The 22,394-nt window shown below is 36.5% G+C and overlaps 1 protein-coding gene across 1 annotated transcript in view; it reads left to right on the top strand.

Annotated features, from left to right (window-relative positions):
* LOC129228683 (uncharacterized) overlaps nt 1-15,931 on the top strand; it is a 50,031-nt gene extending 34,100 nt beyond the window's left edge. Inside the window, exons 3-5 of the mRNA XM_054863367.1 lie at nt 8,130-8,335; nt 14,746-14,881; nt 15,825-15,931. Of these exons, the coding sequence (XP_054719342.1) occupies nt 8,130-8,335; nt 14,746-14,881; nt 15,825-15,931 (449 nt within the window). The remainder of the gene's footprint in view (nt 1-8,129; nt 8,336-14,745; nt 14,882-15,824) is intronic.
* Nucleotides 15,932-22,394: the final 6,463 nt, after the last annotated feature.

Here is a 22,394-nt window from a genome sequence, read left to right on the forward strand (position 1 = left end):
TTAAGCAATTAAACGTCTGATTATTAGTTAGGAACATCTACGACACTTTATTATAATTTACCTAACTGAAGGCCGCTGAAATGTTTATTTCGAACTTATTTTTTTTTAAGGAAAATAAATATTCGGTATATAGTAAAAATCCATGACAAGCTTCAGCAGAAAACAAAAAGAAATGAATAAATAAATAATCATGGGTTTCGTAGGGATCACCGAAGCATGTTGAAAATGGAAAAAAAGTTTAAATGCCCTAAAAGGGAGATTTACAATAATGTAACGAATAGTCACACCAGTTTAGCAGTAATTTACTGAACTTAAACCAGGCCTAAGGCAGAACAAAATGCATTATACCAGACAGCTCGGTTATCATATCCAGAGACTGCAATTTGTTCTCGTTCGGAACATCAGCCTGGAATAGTGAATAACTAAGATAGCCTTCATTTACAAGCCTCGCCTTCAATTTGCGAGTTGAACCACACAATGCTGTGGACACTCGCTGGTGAGATAAATTTACTTTACCTACCAGTTTGTTGGCGCTCTCTGCTTCAATGAAATGACGTCTGCCTCCTGCTCGGTTATTCACTATTCCAGACTGATGAGTTCAAACAAGAACGAAACTGCAGTCTATGGACGTGATCAACGGGCTGTCTGCTATATTGCATATAGTTACACCAGCAGTTTTAAGTGTTTCAATGTACAAAATGAAAGTAAACCAAAACTTTATCCAGAAATTCTGGAGGAATGATATTTAAAGTAAAGCAAAGTTGCTAAAAGAAGACCTACGGCGTCACTGAAAAGTACCACATCAGTCCAAAATGCTAAAAGATTATTTTAATGAATCCTCAACGCTTTAACTTCAAACAAATAACAAACATTAGGCTGGAAGTTAAAAACTTTCTCTATTTAATATTACAAAGAACTATTTAACATTACGAAAGATCGCTTGAAAACTGCATTTTAAAAGCTAACTCCAAAAATTTTTCGTTGTAGCGTTCCCAACGTGGTCGCCAGCATCATTAAAGGTCGTTTTAAATTTTGTTTAAAGGGCTTCAATTTCGAAAAATTTTCGGAGGAGATCTCCCGAAAATTCCTCTCCTTCACGTTATTGAAAGTCGACTAAAATAGAGTTTTTTAAGCTTTAGTTTCAAAAAGTTGTCGGTCTTCTTGACGTTATGAAAGAAGACCTACTATCCTATTTTTTAGATTTCAATTTCGAAAAATTTCCTGGGGTGCACCCCTGAACCTCTTCACTCCCTAACATTACCGAAGGACATCTAGAAAGCATTTTTAAGAAAACAAATTAAAAAACTTTCCGAGGGGATGGCATCAGATCTTTGCTCTCATTAACATTGTAAAAAATAGACTAAAACTCCGTTGTTGAAATTATCAAGAATTTCCAAAGAGAGCCGTCCTATCATTAACATATTTAGTGATCTAGCAATAACGTTTCTAAATATTCAATTTTGAAAAATGGCCGGGAAAGCGTTCTGCCCCCCCCCCCCTGCCCAGAACTTATGCAAAGACTCAAAATCTCTCCTTTCCTTACCATCACCAAACACCGTATAAAGCTGCGTTTTTGGACCAACAACTTCGCAAAACTTCTCCGGGAGAGTCCCTCTCCGAACTCTTCTTCCTCTAACATTGCCACCCTTTCTCCTGGTGTTTTCAAAGTTATATTGCCACATGCGCATTTAAGACTCTAATTTCGAAAATTTTCATGGGGAATTGTTCAAATCCCCCTCCAGCAAACATCACAGAAGATCATCTGAAAGTGGGCTAACATTGAGTTTTTGGAGCTATAATTTCAAAAAATTTCCGGGGGAGAGTCCCCGGACCCTCCATATTCTACACGAAAATTTCACTTTTTAACTGGTGAAATTTTCGTGGTATTATTTATTCTTTTTCTCTAATTTTGTAAAACGCAAATTCTCCTGAGTCCTCAAATTCTAGTGACGACTCCCTCCTGAAACTAAATCTGTTGGATCCGCTTTCTCTTTCCCATTAATTTGAAAAAGCGTAGGGGGGGGGGGGGCGTCACCTCTTTTTGAAGCAATTGTTAAGGGGCCTGTAAATGCCAGGTCCGATTCATGGTGTCCCATCCGCCACTTAATCTAGTATTTTTTAGCGATGTCAGCTTTTGCAGAAGCAGAGTCTCATTCAAATGAGCGGAATATGCGCATCAAATTTTTACTTTTCCCCCTTATTCACATAGATTCATCTTATCTGGACATTTGAAAATTCCAAGCAATCCGTGGTTGGACAGTATTTGTAGTTTAAAATTGCGTTTTTAAAACTTCAGTGTCAAATACTTTCTAGAGACATATCTCGAACCCTGATCTTCCAAATTCCATCAAAGATGGACTGCAATGCGTTTTCAGCGCTGTACTTCGTTTCTTTTTACTTTCTTTTATATCTAATATATAGAAGGAAGTATTGGATTCGTGCAAACGTGCAAATTTTCGAATTTCGAATTTTGACAGATTCGAACGTTTTGAGATGTTTTGAGTCCATTTCGACTATTTTTGGAAAATGTCTGTCTGTCTGTGTGTATGTGTGTGTGTGTATGTGTGTGTGTGTGTCCGTGTGTGTGTCACGTCTATGTGTGACCAGTTTTTTGTGGCCGCTCTACAGCAAAAACTACCGCAGGAAATCGAACGAAATTTGGTACGCCTATGTACCCCTATGTGAACTTGTGCCATTGGTTTTTGGCGCGAATTCCTCCAAGGGGTGGAGCAATGGGACGTTTTTTGAGTTGCGCGTGCTTGCTATTCCTCAGGAAGTAACTGGCGTAATCAAACAAAATTTGGTCCATATGTTGGGTTGGTCCTACGTTCTGGTTGAAATTTGGAATATATGTGAATCCATATGTAAACAGGCTTTGGGTCAATTTTGACGCCAATCGCTCCAAGAAATGTTGATTGTTTTTTTTTTTTTTTTTGCGAATAAGAATAGCCTTATTAATGCAACAATAAGAAAGATAAATCGTAATAGATTGTCGTCTGCGTATTTCTCGTGATTTTAATTGTATGGAAATGATCGGAAATATTATCTCAATGATTTAAAAATTTTAACTGTTGCCATCTTATGTTTGTTAACAAATTGCAGTCCTCGACATAAATACAGTTGAAGTCAGTTGTGACTCTGAATAGGAATAGGAATAGGATTCAGACTACGTGTGAATATGTGTTCCGCAGGATATAGAGCTCCGGCCTTCTTAGAAATGTATCCCGATGCTCACCTATACTATGTTTCACAAGAAGTGATAGTGAAAGTAAACGCAAAGAATTGCTGTTTTATGCCCCAAATTTGCTACTTTTAAGCTTTCATCCTTCAGTGGGCGATTATGTACGAATTGAACTAAGGTCAGTTGGACCTTATTGGTACACCGTGTTAGTAAAAATAACAAAAGAAAAAAACTGAACCTGCATGTGTTTTGCAGTTTCCCGATGAAGTATGAGAAACTATTAAAAAAAAGAAAAAAAAAAACACCCAAAAGAAAAGCGCACGCTATTCCAGAAGAAGTAATTTATGAAATATAACACTCAACGTATATATTAGTGTAACCAGATAACTATCTTTACATTGTAAAACTTTGGAACTATGAAACAAGCAAACACCTATAACCTCCATAACTGCAGCTTGGACCATTTTTTCCTATTACATGTATAGCAACACAAAGCATAAGCATTAATTCTGACAACATGTTCCGATCCGATATCGTCCGTATGTGTCGCATGCATGTATAAAAACTAAAACACAGATGCCTTTTATTCGATGGTAGAGACATATCGGGTCAATTGACCAGTAAAATTAATTTATGTTCAAATATACACCTTATATACATTCTGGGAGGGCAGTCAGTTTTCCTATTCCTATTCCTATTCAGAGTCACAACCGACTACAACTGTATTTATGTCGAGGACGGCATACTAAGTGCCTTGCCTCCATTATTTTATATACCGATAGATGAAAGCACCATCACCGGATCGAACAGTTAATGAGAATTTAGAACTAGACCAGGGGCTAATAGCTGCCTGGTGCTAGCACCCCCAGAGGCATCGTTTCACTTGGAGGACATTGAGACCACGAGCATATTTAACGTCGCCCAGTCCCCTTTAATGACGACGGTGGGTCTTCGACCATCGAGGTTCGAACCCAGGACCCTCCGGCCCCGAATCCAACACTCTTACCACGGCCCGGCAGTCAGTTTTATGATGCAAAAGCAAAAATCAAGGTTCTTATCTTGTAACGGTTCTTTAAACATGTATTTAACACGAAAAATAAATAAATAAATATAAATAAGTACACAAAAATGAAATAAAAAAATTCCCCCCTCCTCCTTTTTAACATGCTTTTATTAGCTTCATTTGTATGTTTATGAGAAACTCTCCTTTGGACTAAGAACTAATGACTTATTACTGTGTTAGTACATTCCACCACTTTATGAGCGTTTGTGGCCGGGCGGTCTAAGGCGCGGGTCTTCGCTGACGTCCACCTCCGGGAATCATTGGGCGTGCGTTCTAATCACGTCTACACCGAAATTAAAGTTATAATCTTGCAACTCAATTTTCGCCCATTTTTACTTTCTTCTATATCTAATATATAGAAGAAAGTATTGGATTCGTGCAAATTTTCGAATTTCGAATTTTGACGGATTCGAACGTTTTGAGGTGTGCTGAGTCCATTTCGACTATTTTTGGAAAATGTCTGTCTGTCTGTGTGTGTGTATGTGTGTGTGTGTGTATGTGTGTGTGTATGTGTGTGTGTATGTGTGTGTGTGTGTGTGTGTGTGTGTGTGTGTGTGTGTGTCACGTCTGTGTGTGACCAGTTTTTTGTGGCCGCTGTACAGCAAAAACTACCGCATGAAATCGAACGAAATTTGGTACACATATGTGCCGCTATGTGAACTTGTGCCCATTGGTTTTTGGCGCGAATCCCTCCAAGGGGGGTGGAGCAATGAGACGTTTTTTGAGTTACGCGTGCTTGCTATTCCTCAGGAAGTAACTGTCGGAATCAAACAAAATTTGGTCCATATGTTGCCCCTAACAGGAGCAGGTGTTGATTCAATTTGGTGTCAATAGCTCAAACGGGGGTTGAGTTATAGAACGTTTTTTGTCGTCAATTGTGACTGCTGTATCCCAAGAAATAACGAACGGAATCAAACAAAAATTTTTTGACAAGTAGCCCTTAGTGGGTATAAGAGCTGATTTTATTTTGGTGTCAACAGCTAAAAAGGGGGTAGCGCAATCGCCCGTTCTTTTTTTCCATTGTGAGTGCCCTATCTCAAGAAGTAATGCTACGTTCTGGTTGAAATTTGGAATATATGTGAATCCATATGTAAACAGGCTTTGGTTCAATTTTGACACCAATCGCTCCAAGGTGTTGGTTTTTTTTTTTTTTTTTTTTTGCGAATAAAAATAGTTTTATTAATGCAACAATAAGAAAGATAAATCGTAATAGATTGTCGTCTGCGTATTTCTCGTGATTTTAATTGTATGGAAATGATAGGAAATATTATCTCAATGATTTAAAATTTTTAACTGTTGCCATTTTATGTTTGTTAACACAGGGCTTCGCAACCGGTGTGCCGCGGCACACTGGTGCGCCGCAACAAGGAATCCGGTGTGCCGCAGTATTTTCGTAGTTAAATAAAAAGAAAGAGCCTTGACGTATTTTATTTTAAAGTTACGACCGAATAGCGTTTGTATCGTTCTGTAACTTCTCAATTCACCCTGTCGATCATGTGCAATAAGACATACCCATCAACAAGTTGGGAAAGGCGGAATTTGCTGCCCCACCTCTTTTAAACTTCTTGTGATCCTATTAATTTCAGTTTTTGAAAAAGGATTTTAATTTCCAGGAAATCAACCAATTATACAGATATTTTTCTAAATCTTTCGCAAACGTGAGTATTGTCCCCTCCCCCAGGAATTTTAGCCCCAGCTTTAGCTTTTGTTTTCCTCTTTTCCAGTTCCGGTACTAATTTCCTTTTATTGTAGTTTCTCAAAGCTCGATTCTGAGACTTAGTAAAATAGAAATTAACACCATACACTGTTTCCTCCATCGTGAAGCTCTCATGGCAGAACTTACCAGATGAGCTGAAGTCAGCTTTGGCTGAAGCGGTGAATTTTATAAAATCGAGGCCGCGTAATTCTCGCCTTTTCTCCGTACTTTGTGAAGAAATGGGGGCAGATCACCACCCCCTGCTTCTTCATACAGAGATTCGCTAGCTTTCATGTGGTGGGGCACTATCAAGAATTTTTGAATTGAGGGACGAGGTACGTTTTGATTTTAAAAAACGAAATGCAGTACGCCAGTTTGTTGCAAGACAAATATTGGTTGGCAAAACTAACGTACATGGCTGTCATTTTTGAAAACCTTAACGAATTAAATCCGAAAATGCAAGGACAAGGAGAGAATTTGGGTTACATGTATGGACAAGCCAAACGGGTTCAAATCAAAAATTCAGCTGTGGTGAGAAGAAGTAGTTCGTGGCTCATTGGACATGTTCAAACGGACCGTCAACATGGCATGTGAAGAAAATGGCATGGAAGAAAAGCTGCTGCATATGGTGGCAGAAAATTTAGTCATACTTCAGGACACGTTTAAGCGCTATTTCAAGAATAGTAACATTGAACAGTATGACTGAATTCGCGATTCATTCCCTTCATCTGCGGATGCATCAGTTAAAGACCTTTCTTTGAGGCGCGAGAATAATTTATGGACCTCAAGAGCGACCGTACTCTTACACATAAGTTAAGTGAAGTGCCTCTGGACGAATTTTGGTAACTTGTTAAAAATGAGTATCCCACTATCTTCTGTCTTGCTATTGATGTGCTGCTGCCATTTTCAACTACATATCTTTGCGAACTCAGCCTCTCAGCCCTCGCACTTATAAAAAACAGTAAGAGATCATCTCTAAAGAGCCTGGATCAAGAACTTCGTGTAGCTCTTTCCAGCATAGAGCCGAACATTAAACGTCTTCGCAAAATTAGTGTCAAACGGAACTTAGGAGCTTGGTTTTAATTTCTTGCTTGCTTTTTTCTTGAAATATTATTTGATAAATCGTGTAATTGCAGTGTGCACTTTTATGACATGTTTGACAGAAATGCTTTGAAACATATGAAGGATAATTTTCTGTTAATAGCTATAGTTTTGTTGTTCATTATCAACCTCAACGCATTCGCAATATTTCTGCTTTCTGAATAAATTTAAAGGTTTGTTATAATTGTTTTATTCATATCAAAAAAAGCCCCGCCCCCCGTCTTTTTACCAGTGAATGATAAAAACATTTCTATATTACCACTTCGAAATTAAGTTCAGTGCGCCCCGTCGATCTAGAAATTTCTTAAGTGTGCCGCAAAGTAAAAAAGGTTGAGAAGCACTGTGTTAACAAATAAAATATTTGTAATTAATTCAAGCAAGGCTTTTAAAATAACTTTCAATTTTCGCTCTTTGCTTTGCTTTTGCAATAGTTCAGACACTGGGATGGTCGTCAAGTTTTTGCATGTGTAATTTTGTTTTTGTTAGGAATATTGCTTCCTCATCAAGCATGTTGAGGGATCAGAAAAAAAAATATAGAAGAAAGTTTCGTGATGGCCACAACATACTAGTTTGTGATCGGATTCTTTTAAAATTTGGAATGCAACCTCAGACCCGATGACAATACAATATTCTATAATCAAATTAATTTATAAAAAGTAAAAAATAAAATAATAGTTTTAAAAACTAAAAAACACGCTTTAGTAGCAAAATGAACTAAAAAGTTAAAAATAATCTTCGGATGACAGGTATATAAAGTAATTGACCAATAACTTAATTTTACTGAAAAAAAAAGCGTTGGGGGCTTCTTATGTTGTCTTAAATTTCTTCCACTTGTTATCCATGCAAAAATGTAAATAGGTAGCCTTCCACGCTTTTTTTTATTGCAGTAAAATTAAGTGTTTGGTCAATTACTTTATATACTTGTCATCCAAAGATTATTTTTAACTTTTTAGTTCATTTTGCTACTAAAGCGTGTTTTCTAAGTTTTTTAAACTATTATTTCATTTAAACACTATTTCAATTATTTTCACGTGATGTTATTGCCTTTGAAAAATAGCTGCCGACATTTAAACACATTTTTCTTGCAGTTTGCTTCTGTCTTCGTCTGCGCTCCCTCCGCATTCCGGAGAGCTGGCCTTCTGGATTGGACGTCGAACTCGTTTGTGAATTCGATTTGGAAGGGGACACACTTTATGCCATCAAATGGTTCCATAACGGCGAGGAATTCTACAGATTCTGTCCGTCCGAAGATCCTAGCACTATGTTTTTTCCCGCCAGGGGCATCAACTTAGATGTAAGTATCATGCTCCTATTAGAGACTAGCCGCCTGCGGCGACCAGCTGGTCCGCCTTTTTACGCCATTCGCCTTTTTACGCCAGGGGTGCCGCCTTCGGCGGCTGCTTAAACAGTTTAGCGACGACATTAATCAATGTTTTTCTCTATAAATCAGTATTATCATTCGTTTTTTTACGCCAATGTTGCCGCCTTCGGCGGCTGTTTAAATAAATTTCGTGGCGGTATCAATCAATCTATATCTATCTATATCATTAATAATTTGAATAAAATATTTTCTAGATCTGTCTCCAGTTTCGTCGTTTGGAATATTTTTAAAGGAGGGGGTGGGGATACACAAACGACGTACTCTTCATGCAAATTTCGTCGAAAAATAACAAAAAACACTTCCACACGTGGGGGAGGGAGGGGACCGTTGACACCCAATGTGCAAGCAGTCACCTACGGCGGCTGTTTGGCTAACTTGTCATTTACCTTTTTACTTCAAGTTTGCCGCCTTCGGCGGTTGTCTAAATAAATTTGGCAGCAGTATTAATCAATCCATCTCTATCTTTTTTTTTTTGTGCCATTCACATTTTTGCGCCAAGATTGCCGCCTTCGGCGGCTATCTACCTTTACAATCTATCTCTACATTTTCTTATCCATCTCTATTTATTTTGACTTCCTCGCCCATTTCCTAATAAAAACAAAGAACACTCAAAAAACCGATTTTTTTTTTTATTTAAGTAGAGCAAAAAAAAAAAAAAAGCTCAAATTCCTCGTAGTGTGCAAAAAGTAGCGTTTGACAAAGATAAAAAAAAATCTCGCTGTTTTTATTGAATTAATGCGCACAACTATGAAATGTAACGTAATATAGATACAGCGAAAGGTCCAGCTTTTGGGGGGGGGATGGAAAAAGAAATAAATGCAATCCCTAAATAAAACCAAAAAAAGGAAAGAAAAAAAGCAAGCGCTGAAGAAAAAACACGTGGTCATCACGTCAGAAAATGTAGAAGTAAGCCATATAGTAAAAAAAAAAAGATTAACATTGCTTGCGATTAAGATTCCATCGTAAATATCGAATCGAAACCCAAGTAGTGACGTCACAGGCATAAAAGATTGAAGAACGCTTTTTTCGACTGATGCGTGAAAGTACATGATGTGTTCAGCATTAAAAAAATTGTAAAAAAAACTATTGCGTATTTTTAAGAACTTTTTTCTTCCGAAGAGGGCGAAATGTTTTTACTATTACCAACTTAAATTTCAGAAATGAGGCTTTGATACTTCTCGCAGGATGATATTAGAAAAAAATAAAACCCGGGAAAACATGCAAATTAAAGGTTTTTTCAAAAATTCATAAAAAATACAAAAATTGCTCTATCTTCAAAATTTTTTTGTTCATCATATTTAAAATTAAATTTCCGACACTATAGTACCAAAAATATTTGTCTGGCGCGATTGGTTCGGCGTCTGTGAGGTTAAAAGTACTAAAAAGTGCTAAAAATCACATAAAACATTAAATAACTTTTTTTCTAATTAAAATATCAAAAATTGAAGCCTGAGGTGCACAACTTCAGCAAAAACTACACCAGTATACCAAATTTCATCTTTCTAGGCCTTACCGTTTTCCCGGGATGCGCGCCACACACACACACACACATACACACACACACACACACACACACACACACACACACACACAAACATCTTATTTTATTATATAGGGTCTGGTGGGGTAAAGTGGTCATAAAATCGTAGGTTTTCAACTTAGGTGGATAATAAAAACAATAAATTCTTTATACACTTCAACTTTTTTTGTTGTTATTTTACATTGCATTATTAAAGAACACGGTACATTGCATTTCAGGAAAAAAATATTGAATTTAAGTAGTTTTATAACATTTTCATTTCCCTTTGTATTTATGACCACTTTACCCCATGGGATGGGGGAAAGTGGTCATAGTATGGGGTAAAGTGGTCATAGTTTAAAAAAACTGCAAAACCGTTACAAATAACCCTAATTTTTGTATATTTCAGTTATTTTTATAGTTACAAGTATATGTACGGGTATTTACGGGTATACATGAGTCTACTATACGTGTCGTGTAGACATGAGTAAACATGTTCATATATGAATAGATACATATATACATCAGATGCATGCACATGCCTACTCAAATATATACGTGTATACACGAGTGTATACACGTATATACTCACGCATGTATACGTGATTACCTATAGGAGTGTATACGTGTCTACACGAGTATATACGTATCACGTGTATATGCGAGTAAAGCGTAGAAAAGAACATCATATGCGTGTTTTGTGCTTGTATCTCGAGTATATGCGTGCATACCTGATTATATACGTGTACAGTCGATGTATATACGCATATATAAGTACGCATACATACTTATACGAGTATACACGAGTTAATTCGTGGATATATCCAGTGCGTGTTTGTACGTGTCTACTCACGTAGATATATATGAAAGCACGAGTATATTCTTATGTTTACGTGTAAACACGATTATATATCTGTTTCCGTGTGTACACCAGTACATGTATCCACGTATTTCCACGAGTATATCCGCTAATATACATGTATGCTTACAGAATGAATCCAAGATTTTTTGCAAAATCTAAGTGGTGTGAAAGGGGAGGATAAGAAGCAAATAACCATAAGGAACTTATGGTGGCTGACGCGCTACATGCACAAAAGGTCAGAAACTGACGTTGGCAAAACAGGTCACAAATTTGTTACACAAAGATGATTTTACCCGACATTTTAGTTTTTAAGACATATTTAGAGCAGTTGTTAAAAGTTACGGCCTCTAGTAGTTCTAATACACGCATCGCAACGAAGGTGCAGCGACTGATGAAAGTTTTTCAAAAGTCTCGTAATTGCAACAGAGTGATTGCGATGCATGTATTACATCTGCCGGCCGCAAATTTCATCAATAACTTTAAAATTTTCTTAAAACCTAAAATGTTGTGTAAAATTGTCTTTGTGTAATAAATTTGTGACATGTTTTGCATCCATCAGTTTCTGGCTTTGCGTGCATGTAGCGCGTCAGCCTTGAGTTTGATTCTGAATGTTTCTTATGATTCTTGCTTCTTATCCTCCTGTCTAACACCTTTTCATAATTTGACCAAGAGTTTAGACTCACCCTGTGTACATGTATATCATATGCTTGTATGCAAGTGTCTACTCGAGTACGTACGCGTATATACGTGTCTCCCTGAGTATATAATTGTTCGTATATACACGAGCATATAAGCAGGAATATACGTGTACAGTCGAATGTATATCTGTATAGATAAAAAATACTTGCAGGTACACAAATACGTGTTTATTGGTGCATTTATGTGAATATATATACGTGCCTACACGAGTATATGCGTATACATACGCATATGCTCACATATTTAACCCTGTTTATTGTAAAAACAATACATATCAAGTGAAATTAATGTTTAATTTATATCTGCCTTATACTTAACGATTTAGTGACTTTAGAAGAACAATATTCGTTAAGCCTAATATTATGACCACTTTACCCCATCTTACTTAAATTGTTCTAAAAAATTACCTAAAATAGATTCAGCTAACTGCTAATGAGTAAGAGTTCTTGAGACATGTAGGAAGCTTCCTGTGCAGTCAATCTGTTCATAATTCTAACAAACAAAATTTCCCAAGGAAGTTAAAAAAGGTGTTTAGATTTTAAGAATTTTGATATTTACACAAAATATTTTCTTTTACCAAATAAAATTTTGCCAGTTGTAAAATTTTGTATTCAAAATATAGTTTATAAATGCACTACCCTAAAATAAAATTTTTACATTTATTCGATCATTAATTTCCAAGCTATAGCCATTTATTTGAATTATGACCACTTTACCCCATTGACCACTTTCCCCCACTAGACCCTATATAGATAGATGAGTTCGGGCTCATTTTTGACAGCCCGGGTGATATTGTCTCGGATCAAAATCTGAGCCCGCCCGAGCTCGAAGGAAACTTTCTTGTATCGAAAACCGAGCCTTCTACAGTCTGACTGTTAATAAAAAATGTTATGTCAAATGTTCTTCATTAGCAGAAGTTTCTAAATTTTCTCAAAATGTTCCACTTCAAACGCTTTATTGTATGTCATATTGCAATAGTAATCGCAAAAAAAAAAAAAAAAAAAAACTATAAATAAGCGTTAATTTATTTTCTGGGTTTTTTTTTTTTTTTTTTTTTGGCTTAATTTTCAAACTGATTGAACTGATTTAAATGTTCCTTTCATTTTCTCAAAGTAGGAAAGTGTTTATTTGCTTTGAATTTGTTTGGCGATCAACGATTGAATATCTTTGCTTGAGTCCGAGCCCGCCCGAGCCCGAAACCTATTTTCGGTTCTAGAGCCCGAGCCCGCTTCAGGCCCGGGCTGAGCCCGTCTCATCTCTAGCTCCTATCTGTCTATGCCGATCAGTTACACACCGAGCTCGTAGCCAAAGGGTCGCTGGTTCGATGCCGGCCGGTCGATTGCCATCCTTGTGATGATGACTGATGCACGTTAAGTCAGTCGTCGCCACAAAGTCCTCAACGTTCCCATTCCAAACCAATACCTCTGGGAGGTGTTGGATCAGGGGTGGTTCGGCTCCTGATCCGGATCAAAAACAGCGCTATCCTCTGGGCACATTCAACTAGTTGAACCACGGTAGTAGTAAATACAGGGGAACTCGGAGTGTAGCAGAAGTAGGAGAAAGTTTTTTTTCCCAGCATTAATGATAATCTATTAAAGCAGCGTTTCTTAATTTCTTTTATCAGTGGAACCCTTTTAAATGCTCACTTTTTTCGTGGAACCCTTAGTTTTTTGTCAATCGTTTGCAGTGACGTAGACAAGATTCTGTTTCAGAGGGAGTCCAGGTTCTTATCTCAAAGACACTATCACATTAACTATTTGCCGTTAAATTGATAATTAAATAGACTTCATTATAGACCATGGTAATTATTGCTAACTGCTAATTATTATTTATTATTATTATAAAACACCAAAACAATCCTATTTGCTTAGGCGGCAGATGCCCCCCCCCCAAAAAGGGGGGGGGGCAAATGAGGTGCGGGGGAGGGACGCACGTTTGGTGGGTGACACACCCTTAAAGCTAAATATTTTCTTCAAAAATTGGGCAGTTGAATTTTTACGTCTGAATTGACCTTCTTCCAAAAATTTGAGAACCGGACTCAAAAAGCGGACTAGATGGCCACAGAAAAGATCCCCTCCTACCCCCAAAATCAAAGTTCCATTTTAAGTTTTACGAGATAATAACATGAAAAAAACATAAAACAAGCACTTCTTAAGTTAGTTTTTTCTTCAAACTCGTGAATAGATCATCACTGTAATTTTTCATTCGACACTTAGGTTTGAACTTAGAAAAGTGGAGGGGTAAAATCGGTACACTTTTGTAAGTGAGAGGGCAATTGCCCCCCTTTCCCCCCTTGTGCGAACCGCCTATGCCTATTTGTGTTTCTGAGTATTTTTAAAAGGGATAAATAATCTCAGAATTTATGCACGAGTTATATGATTAAAATATTTTCTTAGTTGGGGAAAGAAATACTGATGCGTTTTACCTACAGTAGTGTTAATAATTCACTAAAATTTACAAAGAAAAAATTTTTAAAACTTAAAAACTAAAATATCTTTTATTTTATAACAGTTTTTAAAGTTCTTATAAATCAGACTTTGATGTCATTGTATGTTATGTTGACTTAAATTGGTCCTCACTCGTTAAATGTTAAATTTGTGCTTTCAACTGCTGCCATAGATACTGCGATAGAATGTTTGAAATTTACCGTAAAAATCGTACTTTTAGGCAATATTTGGTAATGATGCAAGAAAGGTAATTTGAGGTGTCCCTCCATAAGTTTTTCATCATTAAAGTCACTTTTAAACTACCTTTGTGGATATTAGAGAGTCGGTAGCTTCTTCCAGAATTTTTTCGAAATTGAAGTGCTTAAAAGTGAGGTGCTTTCTCACTGATCTTGGAACAATTTCGAAGTTGAATCTTAAAGGCACAATTTCAGGCGACAAATAAAATTATTCCTATCGTGGCTATCCCTGATGTGTAATAAAGCTCAGATTAGTATACGAAGGTAAAAGTAAAGTTATTTTTAATTTTGGGAAAGCGTTTTTATCGATTTTTTAAATGACAAATTTGAAAGATGTGGAATGAAAACATACAAGTCTCATGGAACCCCTGAGAGAGCTTCGTGAAACCCTGGGGTTCCGCGGAACACAATTTAAGAAACGCTGTATTAAAGCATCACTGTTGTTGCATTGAATGAAATAAGAATATAGGAGCCCAAATGGCTTTTAGAACACATCGCTTAGCCGAAGAATATATATTTTTACAAATAAAAAGAAGGTAAAGGTTTCTTTTACTTTACAGGTGCATCGAACGACAAATACATCAGTGGTGCTGCGTGATTTGGAGCGAATATCTACTGGTTATTTTCGTTGTGAAGTTTTGGCTGATGCTCCCCATTTCCAGACAGTGACAGCGGAAGCCTTTATGACTGTGGCAGGTAAATATTAGTGACAAATAGAAAAATCTCGATAATTACGAAGGCGTTTTGCATTAGTATAAAGGGTCAGAACTTTATACTGTCTGACCACGGATTGTATGGAAAAGACAAACATCCGTTTTACAGCCGGAAATAGACGAATCTATTATTTTTTTTAGCGATTTCAGCTTTTGCAGAAGCAGAGTCTCATTCAAATGAGAGGAATACGAGCATCAAATTTTTACTTTTCAACCTTATTCACATAGATTCGTCTTATCTAAACATTTGAAAATTCCATACAATCCGTGGTTGGACAGTAAATATTAGGACATTCAGAAAAACATCTTGAAACAAAAGCGTTTTGCAACAACAAACAACTACAAAACGTTTTGCATTGTAAAGGTCCTAGTTTTTGAATGTACTGGGTTTTAAAAAAAGTTCACGGACAAACTTTAAAATTCCTTTTTTTTCTTTTTTGTGGATTTTTCCTTGGAAATTTTGAAGCAGTGGTGTAGCCAAGGTGGAATAGTAGGTCAGAACCCTACTCCCCTCCCCCCCCCCCCCCATGAAGCAACAAAATAAAATGAATACAAATGCAAAGGCCTAAAATTGTGCTTTTCGATCTTTAATTTCGAAAAATTTTATATACCCCCCCCCCCCACACACACATGAAAAATTCCTCGCTACGCCACTGTTTTGCGGCACCCCTTGCCGCTCCCTGCGGCACCCCAGAGTCCAGAGTGTCATGATATCCGCTTTGGAACCCCTGGTCTATTGGTAAATCTGATAATTTCGGATAGAGCTAATTCGATAGTTTTAGTTTATTTCAATTAGGAGCACAAGTAAACAATATCTTATCTGTTAAAGTAAAGTAAAAGGATTGTATTAAAGTATGTAAATAAAGTAATGAGATGCGGCCATAAAATTTTTACTTCTTGTTCTAATCTGTTCTTAACTCTTTCAGATAACTACAGTGCTGTTACCAGAAATTCAAGTTCTACTTTTCTTATAGCTGTTGTTTATATTTTAATAAAATTTCATCATGTGAGATATATGCTTGGATTGAATTGAATATACTTACTTTTTGAAGTGTAATAAATTTGGTATTTCCAAAGTATTCGTTGAATTAATATGTATGATTGAGAGCTTAATGTAAATGCTCCTCCATATACTAAGCACCTTGGGCAATAGTCGGCAACTGGCGGACCGCGATCCGTCCAAGTCGGAACCGAAGACGGTCAAGCACGAGGGGAGGGGGGGGATAAAATAATAAATAACGAACTAAAGATTCGATTTTGAAACACACCTTTTTGGACAAAATTGCACCAATAATTTGAAATGAAGTTTTCGGATTTATTCAGATTGTAATTCTCTTTTATCGAAATGTGTTACTGAGAGACAAATGACGAATGGAGGAAACTTAAAGAAGTTGGTTCATTTATTCTGGAAGTAAAGGTGCTTTTTTTTGTGCAGCATGCTTAGTATTCGGTAAAATCTCGGTTACTGCAGCTTTTTAATTTTATACTAGCTGCGTCGCCCGGCTTTGCACGGTCTACCTCGAAAATAAAAGTCAGGTCAAGTGACGCGTGTTGAACAATCAAGCTTGAACAATATATATATATATATATATATATATATCAGTAAAATTTTGCAGCAGATTTCGGAAAAATAACCAAAAAGTAAACATTTTAAATCCCCCGATTACAGGAGAAGCCTTTAAAACAAAACCCAGAATTTTATTTGCTTATACTCTAGACAAAAAATGGCAACAGATCTTTTCTTTCGATTTTCTTCACGCTATAAATTTTAATAAAAGCATAGCTGCGGAAAGTTGAGATGAAGCACTGAATAATAATTTGAATGGAGGAAAGGTTTCGAAAAATAGAGATTTTATGTCGAAATTTAAGTGTCATAATTAATAGTTTTTAATTGATATCTCCGCTAATTATTATCGGAGGATTATGTTAAATAGCCAAACATAAATATGGGAAGATTACGAATCCATCGGTACCTGGTTCGATGATGGTCAGTTCACTGTCGTTCGGGAGAAAAAACTTGGACATAGATGACTACACAGATACATAGGTACATACATGGGTACATACATAGATACATACGCTCAGTTTTTAATTATATAAGACTATTACGGAAAGTTGCGATTAAGCACTGAATAATAATTTTAATGGAGGAATGCCTTCGAAAAATAGGGATTTTATGTCGGAATCTAAGTGTTATAATTAATAGTTTTTAGCCTACTTTCTCAGTAAAAGTCAGAAAAAGAAGAACAAGAAGTTTTGTCTAACACTAAACGAGCTTACTTTCCCGTATGCCCATATCTACTTTCTAGTATCTGATCAATATTCTTAAAAATAGCTAAAATCGCAATTTGTTTCAAACATAATTTTTTAATATTTTAAGCCGATTTCTAGGAATAAAATATGCCTTAAGTTACTCTAGACCATAGTAAATAGACCTGATCATTTTTTCATAAGTTTTTCCTTTAATTTTAGGATCACTACTTCGAATTTCAAGGGGCTTTAATTGAGATTTCATACTCAATGTATTAGCTTTTTATTTTAAGCAGGGGAAGAGGCGGAAAATTTCTAGTCTGTCTAGGGGCGATGTGGAGCTTAATTCGGGTCTCGTTATAATGATAGGGATCTTTAATGCTACAATGAGGTGGTTTCCTTCAGTCAAAAGTACTACTTTTTAGTCATTGAAATGGATAGAATGAGCAAAAAAAAAAAAAAAAAAAAAAATTAAAAATTAATTTGAATTTTGTCATCTTGAATTCAAATTATGTTTTTCGCAATCACGAGTGTGTGTGTGTGTGTGTGTGTGTGTGTGTGTGTGTGTGTATGTAGGCATGTGTGTTTGTGTGTGGAGGGTATGTGTGTGTGTGTAGGCATGTGTGTTTGTGTCTCTGTGCAGGCATGAGTGTGTGGGTAGTTGTGTGTATGTGTGTGGGGGGTATGTGTATGTGTGTGTAGGCATATGTGTTTGTGTCTGTGTGCAGGCATGAGTGTGTGGGTGTATGTGAGTGTGTGTGTGTATGTGTTTGTGTATGTGTGTAGGTGTATATATGTATATGTGTGTAGGTGCGTGTATGTATGCGTGTAAGTGTAGGATATTGACGAAACCTGGAGACGGTTTTCGCTAGAGGTGCAGCATCGTGAGGACCCGGTCGACGGTGATGCTGTGGAGGGTGGCGGTGGGAAAAATGATAGGACATCAAAAACAGTCAAATGAAAGCAATAAGCAATCGTGATTGCTCAAAAACATGGACCCAGAAAATACTTTCATTTTCCCAACTGTTATTTTTTTAATTAATTTTTTTAAATGTCTGATTTTTCAAACAAGGCGTGATCTAGATGACGTCACAAATGATGCTTCTTCGCGCATCTTTGTACCGCGTTTCCACGTTATGATAATCAAGCAGCGAATTAAAATTGCGCTCGACGCTTGCTATCAAACCTATCGTTGCCAATGCGCGTGAGTAAAGATGTAAATTAAATATTTTGAACTGTGAATGGCAACAGAAGTGTAAACAATGAAAGCGCACCGTTTTAAGTATTTTTTTAAAATATTAAACTTAAATAAATTATCTAAAAAATGGTCAGATCCTATGTTTTTAAGCATCCTCTTTCAGAAAGAAATACTTTTAAAATTTTGAAAAAGACCCCATTTCTTTTATCTGTGTTTTTGTTTTTTTTTTTTTTTAATTCATAATTTTGTCTTTTCAGAATTAATTTATTGCTTGCTTACTCTCATGAGTAATTATTCCCTTTTCTTTATTTTAGTTCTTTTTTCAAAAAAAAAAAAAAAATGTTTCAAAATTTTATTCAAATTCTGTAAGCCAATTTTCTTCTTATTATTAGTAAAATTTTATCCTGTTATCTGGACATGAAAATTTTACTTTATTTGTCCGTGCTGTATAAAACAGCAGTATGTAACTTAAAAACCTAAGAAAAATAGTTTGTTCCATTCAGGGCCGACGAGAGGCAATATCAGCTTAATCTGAAACTAAGGGCTCTGCTCGGAATTGGAGTAGTTTTTATTCTAAAAAGTTTTACGAGTTTACTGGGGGAGGGGGCCAGGTTACCAAACGAACAATAAGGAGCTCAACTAGACTCTCGGCGGTTCTGGTTCTTAGGAGTATTCTCTCAGACATTTGCGAGGAAATGAGACAGACATGCATATAACGATCGCAGAATCACCTACTTTCATTTTTAAACAATTAAATTAACAAAAAAAAAACATTACTTATTGCTTATAAATTCATTCTGCATAGTTTCTTGTTCCTGGGTGTACTCCCCCCCCCCATCCAAACTTAAAGTTGTTTAAATCAAAAAATACTTTTACACCGATTAATCTATAAAAATTGGCCGATTATTGATTATTACCGATTAATCGATGCATCCCTATAGAACTATAGTGGTTTTCGCTGCCATAATTTAAAATTATTATCTGCGTGTGAACATTTTTTTTAAGTCTACAATTTTTATCCGGATTATCAAGAGATCCGGATAAACGAGGTTCTACTGTACTTTTAGACATGGTTTAGACAGTAGTAAAATTTTAAGGGGGGGGGGGGCTCAGGTATTCTCCCCATGGTTTAGCAGGATATTTTCCCCGTGAAAACCGTTTTCAGTACAGATTCGAGTTTGAAATTTGACTTTTGCAATTACTTATTCATGAATGACTGGAGAAGAAATGTTTTTACATTTTTGCATAGAAAAAAAATGCTAAAAGCAAGAGAGTTCTAATTTCTAAGGGGGGGGGGAGCTTGAGCCCCCACTTGCCTCCCCTCATATGAGCACCCAAGGGTGCCCACCTGCTAGAGGGGGTCATGGCGCAGACTGCGCCATTGAAATTTTTAGGGGAGTGTTTTGAGGCGTACTTTTCTCGTTTTGGGGGGCTCTCGCTTTTGGGGGGGGCCTCTTTGATATTAAGGGGGCACCCCTGTGAGCGCCCATGATTTTAAATAGTTTAAAATATACTCATATTTTCGTTTGATTCGATTTTTGTGTCCCTAAATATCTGAGCGATTTATAAACAGCAACGACTGCTAGTTGTACTTCAATCAAAAATTTACGAAAAGCTCCTTCTTTGTTATAATTACGGTTACAGAACGTCAAATGAATCATGTTCCTGCTGGGAATGAATGCCGCGGAAGACGATATTGAATTACTTCGTTCAACTCCGTGCCTGACGTCTGCTCCCGCAAAATTCTTTCCGTTATGAAGTTCGGTTCGAATGCAAGCTATTTCAGCTGTTGTCTCTATATTCTATGAAATATATTGCGCATTGCGATGTAAATATTGTTTAATCTAAGCGATGCAGATTAGTTTAGTCTTCTTGTGGTTCGTCATTGGTGAATGTAAGTAGAAAATTCTATTTAAACTAATGTAGTCTATTGTAATTTATTTAAACGATTGTCAACAACTATTTGAATTCTAATAAACACCCATGACTTTTTCTTTTAAATTTATTGTACAAGATTTTCGGATTTCTTTCCCGTGAAATTTAATGAGTATCTTTAATTTTAGTGTAGTTTTTCTTTCCTTCTTTCTTCCTTCTTTTTTTTAATCCTACTTTCCCAGTAAAAGTCAGAGAAAGAAGAAAAAAGCATGAAAGAAGGCTTAATGCATCTTGAAAATATTGCAAAAAACAAAAAAAGTCAAAAAAAAAAAAAAAAAAAAAACAAAAAACAAAAAAAAAAAAAAAAAAAAAACCATTAAATAAATATCGAAAAATTAAAAATTGGAAAGTAGAGTATTGAGATGGGGAAAATGTATGTCTGTCTGTTTGACGGTTTGTCTGTCTTTCTCGTTGTCCGTGATTGCGTGTCCTGTGTTCAGGCTTCGTAGCGATCACTGAGTACAGCTGTTGGTTTATCAAGAGAGCATCCGCTCAAACGTGCGTATAACCAACGCATTTCGAGAATTGTTTAGTTTTCTCATTGTTTATAATCTCTTTTCTTGAATAAAATAAGCAATTTTGTTGTGGATGTGCCTAAGTCAGGCACAGAAGGAACAAGAGCGTGATGTGAGAGAAAAAGTGCGAGTGAAGTAACAATTCAGAATGTTAATAAAACAAAAATCTAATGGAGCAACTATTGATTTTTCCCACGGTTCCTGGGAAATTTAGAAAGATGATGCACAATGATGCATATGTGCATAATTTCTTGTAAATAAAAGGAATGATAAACACAACCTATGCTAAAGTGATTGATGACTAATTAAAATGTTTCCCTGAAATACAAAAGTTTCTTTCTATCATGTATCTTAACGACACGCCCTGTTTTTATTATCGAACAATTCTCACCAGAATATCGTTTTTTAACTGAAATTAGTGTAAGTATGTCTAAAAGAAAAAAATATTTTGAATGAGTATAAAATAAATGCCGCTCATAATGCAACAAAAGGTAATATCTTAATACATAAAAATCTTCTGTTTGGGCTCTTGTCACCATAAAGCTTTTAAACGACTGGAATGATTTTGATCAATTTTTTTGTGTGTAATTAAATTGTGGCAAGCATGGTTTCGAAGCGCGATGGGTCGAATCGAAACGTTTTTGTTAATTAATTAATTTAAACATTGGATGGTTGTATCTCCCAAATGATTCATATTTATTTTAACCTATTGTTGAGCGAGAACTGAAATAAAATTGCACTATCCATGGAAAGGAGGGTTGCCAGAGCCTCGAAAGGTTGGACTTCTACCTGTTGGTCCGCGGAAGGTATTTTATTTCCCTTCTACCACCAGTGGAGACCACTGAAGGCATTCCCCTATCCGCCACCCGGGGACGCGCTCTTTAGGGGTTACAGGCTCCCCCGAGGGAATAAAAATCAAAAATTATTATTGCCGCAGTCTCTTTCACTAATAACGAAAAAGCTGAACAGGAATGTGGTCTGCCTCCTCTGGATTGTAGGCGCTTGCCACCATTAAGTTCACCAACAAACTACATTGCTACAATAAAGACCATATCTCCACCAGAGTGTTCAACGAATGGAAAGACAGGAAAAGGCTTAAAAGATCATCAACGCTCCAACTTGATGGAGACATCAGGAGCCAAATAAAGTTAGAGCATTCCACCTTGAACTTTTTGCAAGAGCCTCTATTTCCCAGAAAGCCACCAAAGGAAACAAAGATTAATTCGAACCTCCTACAACCATGCTCGAAAAAAGAAGACCCACAAACACTCAGACAAAAAGGCCTTGAGACGATTGAAAAGTTCTCCCAGGGTAACTTTGTGACTGTCTATACGGACGGCTCATCTGACATATCCCTCAACAAAGGAGGTGCTGGCATTCTCTTCCTCCTTCCAAATAGAGATAAATATACACATAAAATCAACACAGGCATAATTGCTTCTAACTTCATCAGCGAACTTCTTGCGATTAAGGACGCACTCACTTTTTACATGACCAATCAAGAGATCTCAGTCCCAACTGATGGATTGGCAATCTTCTCTGACTCAAAAGCGGCCTTAGAAGCAATCAAAAACGGAGCAACCAACATCACCTCTGCC

This window comes from Uloborus diversus, chromosome 8 (assembly GCF_026930045.1).
Source record: "Uloborus diversus isolate 005 chromosome 8, Udiv.v.3.1, whole genome shotgun sequence".
NCBI classification, from domain to species: domain Eukaryota; kingdom Metazoa; phylum Arthropoda; class Arachnida; order Araneae; family Uloboridae; genus Uloborus; species Uloborus diversus.